At 53.9% G+C, this 13,246-nt stretch overlaps 1 protein-coding gene across 3 annotated transcripts in view; it reads left to right on the top strand.

Annotated features, from left to right (window-relative positions):
* The window catches only part of KCTD16 (potassium channel tetramerization domain containing 16), a 91,245-nt gene extending 78,337 nt beyond the window's left edge, over positions 1-12,908 (top strand). For all 3 annotated transcript variants that reach the window (XM_074915748.1, XM_074915747.1, XM_074915746.1), the window contains exon 3: positions 1,816-12,908. In XM_074915748.1, coding sequence (XP_074771849.1) covers positions 1,816-2,267 — 452 coding nt within the window. In that variant the 3' untranslated portion in view covers positions 2,268-12,908. The remainder of the gene's footprint in view (positions 1-1,815) is intronic.
* Positions 12,909-13,246: the final 338 nt, after the last annotated feature.

The following is a 13,246-nucleotide window of genomic DNA, read 5'->3' on the forward strand; positions in this document are numbered from 1 at the left end:
GGGGACGGAGGCTGCCGGCACTGCTGCACCTTCTTACAAGCGAAGCTGAGAAGGAGAAGTGTCTGGAGGGATGAGGGGTGCTACGGCTGTCAGCAATGGAAAACATTCCCAAACGCTATTCCTTGGAGGCTGGGGAAGCCAGGCACCTTCTGGTACCCGGTTCTCGATTTTATAATGGGCTCTATCTGTCCTTTTTGTTATGGGAGAGATGTTTATTGACATAAGTAGCCAATGCGCACCGGAATGGTTGACTTCTTACTTGAGAAAAGAACAAATAGCCATATTTAATCAAATGTAAGTATAAAAACCGTGATGATGACAGACTAGCATAATAAGGAACGTTTTTCTGAGCAGTGAGAGCAGCATTGTCTGAACGTCTTGTTTTAGGCATGAGGAGCCGCTTTGCTTTGCTTTGTTTCCCGGGGTGGGGACGGGGTGTGATGCGGGGCCGCGTGCCCGGGGGCAGTGTCACACCAGGATGCTGCTCCTGGTGCTGCCCGTGCTGGTGCCTCCACGCCGCGAGCTGGGGGCCAGACCCAAACCCCCAACACTGAATTTCGTTGTGACTGCCAAGATTTTACCTCTTAAGATCCAGAGAAATACCAGCGCGAGCTGCCCGTAGCCAGGATCTGTGTGTTTTGCTTTTCGTGCACATGCCTCTGCCGTTCACCTCCCACGTTTAATTTGCCGCAGCCCCTCACGCCGCGGAGCGCCAGCAGCGATCCCACGCGCGTCGTGCTGGAGGAGACGGGGGAGGCACTCTGGGGGAGCCCCTCTGCTGAAGGGCCCACCGGTGGGCTGGCTCCCAGCCTGGCACCGGCCTGTTTCTTCCCGGGGGGGTGGGATTGCTGCCAGCCAGCTTGCCGTGGGGCTGCAGAGAGATGCCACGGAGCCACCGCGATGCCTCCGCGGAGCAGTGATGGTGCCTGACCCTGGAGCAGGGCTGGAATTCCATCTCCTCTGCATGGGAGAGCTGCTGGCCATGCCCATGGCTTGCCCAGCTCTGTCCTGGGGCAGAGCCCGTGCCAGGGCGTTTGCCTGTGCTGATTTGTTATGTGCGTTGCTAATGAGGGGTAGGACTCTGCGATTGTGCGTAAGTGCGCAGAGGAGGGTCGTAGCATCATCCTCGGGTTGTTGGTTTTAATCTGAACATGGCAAACAAGGAAAAAATGAGATAGGTTGAACTTAACAGCGTATTTGGCCCTGTCCTTGTAGAGGCAGAAGCATGGTTCGATGGGGGCGGAGCAGTCTGGTGATCCCTGGTGAGACCCCTCGGTCCCTGCAGCCAGCGCAGGTACAGCCTGACTCCTTCACCCACCAGCACGGACAGACCCTTCCTATGCAAACAAGTTTCATTCCCCCCTGTCCAGACTTAATAAAGCCTCGTGTGATCTGCTCAGGGTTTGGCCTCAGGCTGGTGGGTGGATGAAGTAGCAGCAAATCATGACAAGCCGGGAAAGCCATCGAGGCCATGGTGGTCGCTCTGGTTAAGCCCCTGACTGGATCCTTGTGACGGTTTCCCACCGAGGAGCTCAGAAAACTTTCAGATGTGTGTCGGGTGTCTGAGCAACACGTGCAAGGGGAGCGGATGAAGGAGCTCCAGCGTTAATGGGAATCAGCCCCTCCTCGAGAGCGGGTGGGGGCTTTGCTGGCAGTTTGTGGTGACGTTCAGGAAAGCTCCTGCCATACCGGGGGGTTTCCTCCCTTCCGGCTCTCCCGGGTCTGGGTGGTGGGTGAGGAGCCTGTTTCTGTGTGCGGGCGGGGGGCTCGGAGCTGTCGGTAACCCCGGGGCGCTCTCGTTTGTTCCCCTTGCAGGTGAGCCCTCCCGGTGGTCCTCGTCCCACTGCGACTGCTGCTGCAAGAACGGCAAAGGCGACAAGGAGGGAGAGAGCGGCACGTCGTGCAACGAGCTGTCAACTTCGAGCTGCGACAGCCAGTCGGAGGCCAGCTCCCCCCAGGAGACCGTCATCTGCGGCCCTGTCACCCGCCAGCCCAACATACAGACTCTGGACCGGCCGGCCAAGAAGGGGCCGGTGCAGCTGCTGCAGCAGTCCGAGATCCGCAGGAAGAGCGACCTGCTCCGGACTCTCACCTCCGGCTCCCGGGAGTCCAACTCCAGCAAGAAAAAAGCGGTGAAGGAGAAGCTCTCCATTGAGGAGGAGCTAGAAAAATGTATCCAGGATTTCCTCAAGATCAAAATCCCAGACAGGTTTCCAGAAAGGAAACATCCCTGGCAATCTGAACTGCTGCGGAAGTACCACCTATAGGCTCAGGGTGGGGAAAGCACACGACCTATTACCATTAGAGCAAGATTCTAAGTGATATGAAAATAATTCCCGACAATAATTATTTGTTAGGTCACAAAAAAAAAAAAAAATCCATCTCTATAGTACTGCCTAATTTGCCTATTTCACCTTAACATTTATAGTCATAGGGTAACGATATTTTTCCAGTGGTGGAAGCACAATGACAAATGCTTTTATTTGTAAACTCTGAGTCTTACACAAGCTGAGTACCTTAAGGGCACAACCAGACCGACCCCAAGAGCTGCTGGCGTGCGGGTGCCGGCGGGGAGCCGGCCGGGAGCAGGCGGTGCCCGGGCTGTCCATGGGCTGCATGCTGTCTGCCTTCCCCCTGCAGTGCGTTTGTTTGGAGGGATGCACCCCGCTCAAAGAAACAAGCTATGCCATGACAGTTTACCTTAAGCATGTGTATATATATATGTGCATATATATATATATGTGTGTATATATATCTCTGTGTATATATATATGTATATATATATCAATATATATTGCTTAAAGAATTTCTGGCTCTCTCCTTATAACTGCACTTTCTCAGCAAAGAGCATTTTTTAGCAATCTGTGGATGTTCTGTTTCTTCTTCAGGTCTTTGAGGGCTGAACAGTAGAAAAACCCATCTCACTGTCTCTCTCCCCGCTCCCTCTCTCCCCCCTCCCCTTCTCTGAGACACTGTAAATCCATTTCAGTGGAGCCCAGGGAACAGCGTGTGGGTCTTTGTTGCCGTCAGCAAAATATTCTGTTTGTTTTTGAAGATCTCGTTCCCTCCGTGTCCTCCCCACGCCTCTTGTCGTGTTTCTCAAGGCTCTCCGGTGCCGGTGGGCTCAAGGCGTGACGGTCCCGGTTGGAAGCCGTAGGGGTTCCTCGCTGTGGCCGTGCCCAGGATGGCTGAGCTCTGCGGGCTCGCCTGTGCCTGGAGCGTTTGGCCCCGGTGGCAGGGCGAGTGGGCGCCGTGTCCTGGCCGGTGCAGAAGCAAACAGGCCAGTCCTGCCCTGATCAGAGCCAGAGGCCAGAGCCCGCGGCCCCCCAGGGAGGGGAATGGGGCTGTGGGGTGCAACAAGCTGTCCTTGCCGGGTGAGGCGTGAGCACGGCTGCCCAGAGTGGGGAGGGCCCGGGAGCTGGGTGTTAGCAGGTGTCCAAGGCCAGCAAAACCTGGAGCAGGTACACGTGGGGCTAGGCTGGGCTCAGTGGGGCTGGGCTCGGGGGTGAGCTTGGGCTGCCGGGGTGGGCGAGCCACAGAGTGATGGAAAAATGAATTGCTCCAGCCAACCTATCTTGGCCATAGCGGGGAACAAACCAGCTGGAGGATTTGAGATAAATTATTCATTTTCTATAGGCACAGGAAGAAGGAGATTTTATATATAAATATGGGAAGTGATAGTGCTGGCAACACAAAGCATTTGATCCTGACTTACTTAGCGTCCTGCAGGTTCCAGGGCTCCCCCCCTCTTAAATCTGAGACTGCTGTGGGAGTTGATGTCAAGTACGCACAGATCATTTCGGTTGATCTTTGTGTGGTTTCGGTGAGGTGGTACCTTGGTGCGAGCAGGGCTCCCTTGTGCCCACGCACCCGCCTGGGGCGTTTGGGTTCTGCCAGAAGAACCATTGGGTCTGCACGAGGACACAGGCAGAGGTTCATACCCCGCGCTCAGCTGCAGACCTTACGCGGGTGTTTGTTGGTGAGGGTGAAAATTTTACCAGCAAGAAAGGAAGCGATACCTGTCCGGAGTGACCCCTAAGTGTGAGCTGGCTGTAGGGGGGAACCCTCCCGGCCGTACACGCCAGCCTGTGGAGAGCAGGGCTGGGATGTGGCCGCTCGGTGTCGTCTCTGCTGAGGTGCTGTTCTTAGGGTGAACGTGCGGTGTCGGCAACGCGGAGCGAGGGTTGTGAAATAGAGGCTCTGACCTGGGGAAAGCTGGGCTCAGGGAGAAAACTCAGCACTTCTGGGATCAGGCTCTAGAACCAATTCAGGTTTTAAGATGTTCACTCACACTCAAGTGCGGGTTGGGCAGAACCTCTGCTCCTCTGCTCACACTTCATGTGGAAATCAACGTTTTGCACAAGATCCACAGATCTGGCTCCTCTTAGTTATTTGTTGGTTCGTTTCTAACATTTTTCTTTTCCCACTCAACATTTCCTGCATCTTGCCCCCCAGCTCTGGCACCCAGCAAACAAACCCAGGGAACAAACAGGGCTCTGCCTCGGGATTTCCAGCCGAGCGTGCGGTTCGGGGTGGATCACCCCTCTTCCTCAGCAGCAGACTGCAGCTAAAACCTTGTCCTTCCCACCACTCCAGATCATTCCCCACCTCTTTTTAATATCACAAATATTTGGGCTATAAAATACATGTGACAGCGTGGGAGAACGGGCGCTGGGTGTGTGTGTGTGTGCGCGTGTGTGTTCCCAGACTGACGTTCAGGGTGCACGGGATTGCACGATGATTAATAACTGTAGAAAAATTAGACCAAATGAAATGCGCCCGGATGGGCTTGATTTATGTGGCCTTCAAGTCTTCAGTTTTAGATGAAATGGTGATTATTCTCCAGTGCTACACAAAAAAAATAAAAGGTCTTAAACTTCAGAACTTCAGTAATCACGGGCAGGCCAAGCCTGCTGGGAAGCACAATGCTCGTTGCTGGTCGAGACGGCGCTGGGGGGGGAGCGGGTGCCCAGGCGTGTGTGTGCACACTCGTGGGTGTTCACGGCACCTCCCGCTGCTGCGCTGCTGCAGGGACCCCCTTCTGCTCCATCGTCACGTTGCCCTTGTTGTGCAGGTGGTTTGGTTTAACAGGGGCTCGGGGCTGTGCTGCGTGGCTTTTTGCTCTCAAGACTGGCTGGCAGGCTCGAGGTGCCGCGGCCTCTGTGGCAGAGGAGCCCCTGGGCGATGGGGGGAGCTGCCCACCCTCCCCGCGGGGGTTGGCCTCAGTGCCCAGTGCTGCACAGGAAGGTCCCTTCCTCTCCCTCCTTGCCTCGCTGCTGCTCTCTGGACCCCCAGCGCCCCACGGCGAGAACCGCGCCCCACCAAAGAGCCACGCTTCGGGCACCTTGTTCTGCCACTGTCAGGTGGCCACAGGGCCACCACCAGGCACAGGACCACCACCGGGCATGGGACCCTGCCTGCGGGCAGAGGGTGGAGGAACCTCGGCCAGGGAGAGACAGGCATGGGGGTGATTAAAGCGCTGTGCCACGGTGGCCCTGGAGTTCACCTGCGGGTGGCCGTGGGTCGGGAAGGAGCAACCAAACCTTCTCCTGCTGGTGGGGTCTGTACAGGCACCGAAATGGTGATTTTTCTTATCACAGGAGGGTGATGTGTTAACTCTGGAAGAGCTTTTCCCCAAAATAATGTCATGCACACATCCATGTACATCTATACCTATACAGAAGTACAGGTCCGTACACAGGCAGATACATCCGTGCGCCTCGGGGTGAGGGCCCTTCGGGCCAGGTCGTTCCCCCCCGCCTGCAGGATGCGGCACCACTCGCTGTTAGAAGGGGCAGGAGAAATTCCTGCAATAGGTGGGTGCCCAAACGGCACCTCGGAGCAGCCCCCGGCTCGGCAGCACCAGGGAAACGCGGCCGGTGCTCGGCACGTCAGGCACCTTCCCCCCTCCTCGGCTTCTCCCTGGGGCTGGGCAGGGGGGAGGCTGCAGCCCCCCTCTGCTCACCCACAGGAACAAGGCAACGAGGGAAAGAGGGGAGACAGCTGCAGTGCAGCGGGGGGACAAGAAATGGGAAAAACAGGTTGTCGAGAAGGTAGCTGGGCCTTGAGCTTTAGAAATATTCAGCTCAATTCTATTTTGTTTCAGCGAGAGAACCCGTGTCTGTCCCCAGGACATGTTTGGTCACTTATCGGTGGCAAACCAGAATGAAACTCGATTAACAGAGGACTTTATTCTTTCTAAAATATCTGGGGAGGAAACTGTGCTTTGAGCTACTTTCCACGCATAACAAAGACCAAATATAAGTTCTGTTGAAACTCATTCGAAAACTTACATTGACTTCAGTGGGATTGAGACTCTCCCAAAACACCTTTTCTCAAGAAAAATGGGCACCTGCCTCAGTGAGGATGAGAGGAAGCCATTAAGCTGTAACAAAAACCCAAAGGCACTTAGGTTGCTCGCAGTGTTCATCATTTCCACGCGTGGCAAACAGGTCTGGTCCTTGGGTGACGGCCTTGCACAGCCAGGCTTTAATTACCGGGGGCTGCTCAGCCTTGCTTAACCTTCGCGTAGGACGCGGGGCCGGAGGAGTGTGGCAGGTGGATGAACGGGCGAGCGCCTGGCCGGGGGGTGACCAGCCCCCCGCAGCCCTGGGTGCGCATGGGGCCCCGGGCACTGTCCTGGCCACGAGCGCTGCTGCCGCCTGGGCTCAGCTCAGCTGGACTCAGCTCAGCTGGGCTCGGCTCAGCTCCCATCACAGCTACACAGATCCCCGCTGGCCTTTACGCCTTCCGTGGCCAGAAATATGTTTTCCAAGGGGCCAAATGCCTCAAGACAGACACTTGAGCAGGACTCAAAGTGTCAGGGGGAGACAGGGGGAGAACATTTGAGTTTACACAGACCCGTGGGGACCAAATTATTTTTTTCCCTAAATAATCTGCACACACCCAATAGAGGCTTCACAGCACTCTGGAGAACGTTTTGGGGTTTTAATTCTAGTTTTGTGAGTCCGTTTATTAATTTTCTTTGCAAAGCTGTGGGCTGAAGGAGAAAACAAGGTTGATTTTTATTGGCAATGACCATAACGTAACCGAGACCTTCAGCCGTATCTCACACTGCTCTCCTAGCCCCAGAAGGGCTGGAGGAAACTTTCCGATGTCTTACCCTGCCCTGAAGCCCTTTCCACCATTGCGAGTATGCACGTGGACTTGACTTTCAGAGTACTTTATGCATAAGGCCCCATGTATATCATGGTACAAAATAATTGTCCAGTCTTATGGATAGCTTATGCCCCAACGGGGTTTTGTAGATTAATAGAAAAAGAACAAAAAAGCACTTTTAAATTATTTATATTATAAAAAGACATTCTTTATTTTTCTTGGCATCGATATCACTTAGCTAAAAAATCAGTTTATAAGTATGATATTACAGATTTTAAACTATAGCAATGATAAAGCAAACACGAAAACGCGGAATTCAGAATTAAACAGACAAAACCTACCGACGCGAATCAGAAGGATGGCAAGGCCCGGCTGGTCGGGTGGGAATTGTTGGACTTCGGGTGGGGGTGGGATCCTCCCCGCCGTCCCTTCGTGTGTCCGCCCTGGCCCCGAGGCGTGGGGGCGATGGGGGGGCGGCCCCTTCCCCTGCTCGCAGGACGAGCTCCGCCGGGCGCTCGGGTTGGGACAGACCTACCCGCCTCGGGGGAGCGAGGGCTGCCAGTGCAATATGTTCCCAGCCAACACAGGATTTAGAGGGGGGTTTGGTGACGTTGTGATCTCTTCGGGGCCTTGCTCATGTTACATTTTCGGACCTCATACAAGCACTTAATGACTTTGCTGAGGCTGAGTCAGTCTGTTGCACATTGATGTAGATTAAGTGGCACCCACTGAATTACCTCTCTACTTTCCAACGTGGTTCACTTGTACATAAGTGTAATGTCAAATTGTTTACAGGTTATTTTGTGCGTAATTGTGGAAAAAAAAAAAAAAAAAGTTTTATCTACAAATTTAAAGGAATCGATTTTACTGGAAGGTGTTTAAAAAAAAAAATGAATGTGCTTAATACAGTATAGACATCATTGATTATGGTCTCACATGAATGCATGTATCTCCGTGTTGTCAGTCCCCACCAGTGAGGTTATTGGCAATATTCTGCAGTCTGTGAATAGCAAATATGCATAAACTACTGTGACTCTGACAAATATAACTCGGTAACTGTTTCTACTGTGGTATGTAAAAAAAAAAAAAAACAAAAAAAACCAAACAAACATGTAGCTTTTAGCCTGCTGTATTTCCCTGGTACAAATAACAGCATGAAAGAAAGAGAGATGTTGGAAAAAAACAAACAAGTCATAGCTGTGACCTGCGTGGAGTCATTTGTGCAATGGCACCTGCCAGGTAGCTGTGGGCCAGCTGCCAAAAAAACGCCTATTTATAGAGGCTCAGAGGCGGCAAATGAAGGTGCTGCTGTTGCCTTCTGCTCCGGCGCATCGCTGCTGGCAGAAGAGATGACCTTTTTGTTTGGGATGGTGATAAATGGAGAGAGCCACTCCGTGCTAATTGTTCCCACGTGCGGGTTAGTGTTACACAATGTGCTGGTGAAAAGTGCAGCTATCGGTGTCGTGGCGTTGGGCGGCTGAAAACTGCAGCTAATTTGTGTCTTGCCGTGCAAATAAATCGGTGCGTGTCCACTGTAAGAGCACAGACAAGAATAAATAAGTTGGTATCCTTCAACTGTCATATATACACACACATAAATGTGTAGGTAGGTGCATCCATGCTTTCCTCCCACTGTGGTTTGGCATCGGTTCATGTTAACCAGTTCCCTGCAGCCTGGGGCTTGCTCTCCCTTGAAGGTGGTGGGTTTTGGGGTTTTCTTCCTCATTTATTTCTGGGTTAGACTGAAAAAGTAACAGTTCAGTGGTCACAGGGTGAGATTCTCCTGCCGCCCTGTCTTGAACAGAGATTTTTCTGGTGCTGTGATTTGAACATACTTCTGGGAAACCCACCATCGCATCAGGGCTCACCTGCCAGAGTGTTTCCAAGAATACTTTGAAATATTTTCATCCTCTGTCATTCTAAAGACGCCTTGGCAAGGGACGGCTTCGCTACAGCCAGTGGCTGAGTCACAAATGAAATGCAGGGCACGGCAGGAGGAGGAGGAGGGTGCAGAGGGAAGGGCAGGACGTCTCTCCTGGCCAGGGAGAGGAGCCAGCTGCGCTGGCCCCCGCGTCACCCTCCCAGGCCGCTCCCAGGGTGCGCAGACGGTGCCCCCCGCGAGGCTTCACGTCCCTCCGGTGCCTGCTGCAAAGAGAGAAAGAGAGAAAGGCTGGGGGCGGGCAGGAGGAGGCCCTTGGCCACCCTCTCCCCCAGCAGTGCCGTTCTGGCAATGACAGACTCATAATTTGGGTTTATTGTCACCCCTCCCTCCCTTCTGCACGGCTGCCGCGCAGCCGGGGCTTGGGCCGCTGCCATCCCCGCTCGCCTCGCTGCCCCGACACCCCGACACGGCTCGCGCCGGGCAGCCCCGCGGCAGGCACGTTGGCTCGGAAAAAGCCGGAAAACCAGGCGACTGCTCGCTTGGGCTGAGTAACCTGGGGTGGTTTTGTTAAGTATTATTTTTGATCTGTGGTACTTGGCTGTTCTTCAGAGGAAGCCCTTTCCAACAGCCCCTTGTGGGTAAGGGGAAAGATCCCGTCTTTGCAGAGCTGCCCCGCATGGTGCTTCACCCCAGCAGGGGTTTGGCCGCTGCAGCGTCTGCACGAGCATGTGCGAAGCAAAGCTCCATCCCCCGGGCTGGCGAGGCGGGGGCTCTGCCCGGCCCAGCCGCGGACGCCCGGCGCTGGAGGAGCCACGGGCCAGCGGAGGCCATGCCCGTCCCGGCCGGTGACTCCGGAGCGGCGGCGGCCGGGCCCTGCCCTCCCCAAAGCGCCACCGCCAGCTTCGCCCACATTAACCACGACGCCTGGTCCGGAGCCACGGGGCTGGGCCGACACGAGGAGACGGTTCTGCTGCTGTTTCTGAAGCTGCCCGCCGTCCGGAGCCCGGGCTACCTGCCTGCTCGGGGTTTGAAACCCGGGTTCGTCACCCGCTGCCTGGGTGAGCAGCAGCCTCGTCCTCTGCGGGGCGGGGGCGATGAAGGTCTGCTCACGCCTCAGCACGCTCCCCTTCGACAAACGAAACAAGCGCCGGTACTGCCGCCGCCAGATTTGTGTCAGAAGCGACAGAAACGTCCCAGGAGACGCTGTGTTACCCTGAAGGCTTGCATGGAAACGGCTGTAGGTGAACCGGTGACTGCGAACACCTGGACTCGGGGTGTCTGCGGAGCTGCGGCACTTGTGCGTGGACAAGATCTTGGTGACTAATGGATTTGACTTTGCTGAGCAATTTTATTTTTTTTTTTTAATGACTGTTTGGAATAAACAGAAAGTGGAATTTTTTGTTTTCTTTTTAAAATATTTTTTTTATGTGAAACTACAAATATCATTTCATCTATCCCAAAATGAAAGAAATGTTTCACTTCAAACAAAAAAGAAATTAATAATGATTTATTTCACCCATTTTTGCTCTTTTTTTGTTTGAGTTAGGTCAGTTTTAAACTGAAAGATGAGAACTTGTGAGAACAAAAGTTGGAATCCTTCACGTTTAGAATGGCAGTGGATGCATTTTTGCACATTTCAGCATGTCCCTGTTCCACACACTTTTTTTCCATCCAGGCCTGTTTCCCAGACTCGCCGTGCGTTCCTGGATAATCTCATCTCTGTGGAGCTGCTGACAGCCTGTTCCCCGTCCTGGCCACCCCTTTCGCCCCACGGCAGGCAGGGCTGGGCTCTCGGCGAGCCCCGGCGAGTCCGGCCGCTGCTCACAAACCTGAGCACCCGTTATCAAAAGACAGCCCCGCTCCTTCCGACAGCTACATGCCTTCATAATACACTCTGGATTTTTCAAAACAGCACGTTTTGCTGAAAATATTTTAAGCTGCTCTACTTGCTCGCATCTCAATTTAAGACGTGCCGTGGGGTTTCAGTGGGGTCTGGGGGAGGCACTCACCTGTCAGAGCGCAGCTCGGCTGAGCCCCTGAGGACGAGCAGACTCATTTGTCACAGCAAAAAAGGCCTTTAAGACCCCCGAGCTTTTGGGAGGTGTAGTTAGATGTCCTAGACTGTTTCCATTGCCTGGGCAAATAAAGACAAAACTAAAAGAATCAATTCAGGATCAAAGTTTGTTTTGTAAAAATGATTTGCTGTCCTTTGGTGGCTGAGGAGACCCCAGGCAGAGCAGTAACGCTCTACCTGTTCCTGCACTTCTTTCAACTATATTTAATTATGATTAAACTTATTTTGTCTTAGGCAATGTTGTGGCAGTTCTCGAGAAGCTGCGCTCCGCCGCCGCGCCCCGTTACAGAGCGTTGTGGCTGCGGGGTGGGCAGTCAGCCCTCTCCTGTGCCCACACGCCGCGCTGCCCAGCCCAGGGCCCCTTAGCAGGGCTCTGGCTGGTGCCCTAATAACAGACCTTAAGAGAAGCTGAACCGCTGGGGAATATTGTTCTCGTTCCCTTTTATATTGAGAGAAAAAGCCCAACTTGTTCTTCTTTACTGACTGCTGAGGCCAAGACAAATTCCAGCAAACAGGGGGAGAAAGAACCGTCCAGAGTCATTGGTCCGACCCAGCCCGGGCTCGGGCTCCAGCTCCCCCCACTTGGCCCCTGCCTGGGGTTTGCTCTCACTCCCCATCTCTCCCAGTCATCCCAGTCTGCACAGGAGCAGGACGCATTGGAAGCAGCTGGGGTCTGGTGCCAGGGTCCCCTCCCCGGGAGGTCACAGCTCTGTCCCGAGCAGGGGCTCAGCTCTGCCGCTTCCCACGGGTTTTCTAGCACAGGAACTTGCTGTTCCTAGCACTTCTGAGTACTGTCTTGTCTTCTTTTCGTGTCACGGCAGGTGTGAAAGAGCAATGGATGTTCAGGTTAGAGTACCTGTATGATAATTACTGAAGACTTAATTACCTTCCCTACACAGCGTTGTATGGTGTGCATGGAAAGTAGGACAGATTCCCTTTGATACCAGGTGAGATCAGAAAATAATTTTAATCTGCCTTACAACTATGTAATTAAAGGAGCTTATATATAGAAATATATATCTATACACACAGATATGTATATTTCTTTTTCTCGCTGATGGAGTTAAGTCGTTCTAGCCTGTGAGCGGCCCCGGGGCGAGCAGCCCCAGGCTGGCTCTGTGCCTGGAAGGTTGTGGGAAGAACGGCCCAGACTCACCACTGGTCCAGACCCTTGTCTGAGGAGGGGACGCCTTTCCCCAGCTGTAACCCCTGACCCCCCAAATGACAAACTGCCCAGGCACTCGGTACGCAGAGGAGCAGGTCTGGGTGGGAGGGGGGTGGGTACCTCCGCTGCCCGCTCCGCCGCTGGCCTCAGCGTGTTCGGGCAGGACGAGGCGACCGTGCCAGGCATCGTGGGCTCGACAGGAATGGGAATAAATTACTACAATGCCCCAAAACCAGAGCAAATATGGAGCTCAGCAGCTTGCTCGGTGTACCTGGTGGAGAAGGAAGATCCTTTCCACCGCCGGGCAGGACTCGGGTGGGACACGGACCTCTGCACCCTCCAGCAGCAGCCGCTCCCCGCTGCACCCGGGGCAGGGCAAAGAGGAGACCTACTGCAGGGAACTGAGACAACGAGGTTGTCTCATGCCAGAGCAGAAAGCAGCAGGTAGATACTCGCTTCTTGCTAGACTTTTCACTCCTGTTGCTGCTACGGAGTGCGGAGGAGCTGGGCTGCCCCGTCCTCCAGCCCCTCGGGCTCCGGCTGTCCAAAAGTCTGTAGGGGAGAACTCTGTAAATACAGCAGGTTAAAAACTGGCAAAGTAACAGCAGATCTGTATTTAATGCAGATGTTTCCCATGTTTTGTAGTATTGTTTTATTGATAAATAAAAATCAACCAAAGACAAAAAAAAAAAAGGCATTTGGCATTGTGTGTGTGTGACCCGGGCCAAGCCCCTCGCATGCACTTGCTCAGAGGAAGGGGACGCTGCCCGTCACGGGGGGAGCTGCACGGCCCAGCCCGTGGACTAAGTAAGGAATTCTGCCTCGAAGCCGTGAAGATGTCCCTGATCATCCCAGTGTTTCTTCTCTGTCCCTCTTCCAGCCCCAGCACAGGGAGCGGCAGGAATGGAGGAGGCTCTTTGTGCAGTGCGGGCACTTTGTCTGATGGCACACATCACCTCTGCTGTGATCCGTCTATATCCCACTCCTAGACCAGAAATATGACACA

The sequence above is a fragment of the Athene noctua genome, chromosome 12 (assembly GCF_965140245.1).
Source record: "Athene noctua chromosome 12, bAthNoc1.hap1.1, whole genome shotgun sequence".
NCBI classification, from domain to species: Eukaryota; Metazoa; Chordata; class Aves; order Strigiformes; family Strigidae; genus Athene; species Athene noctua.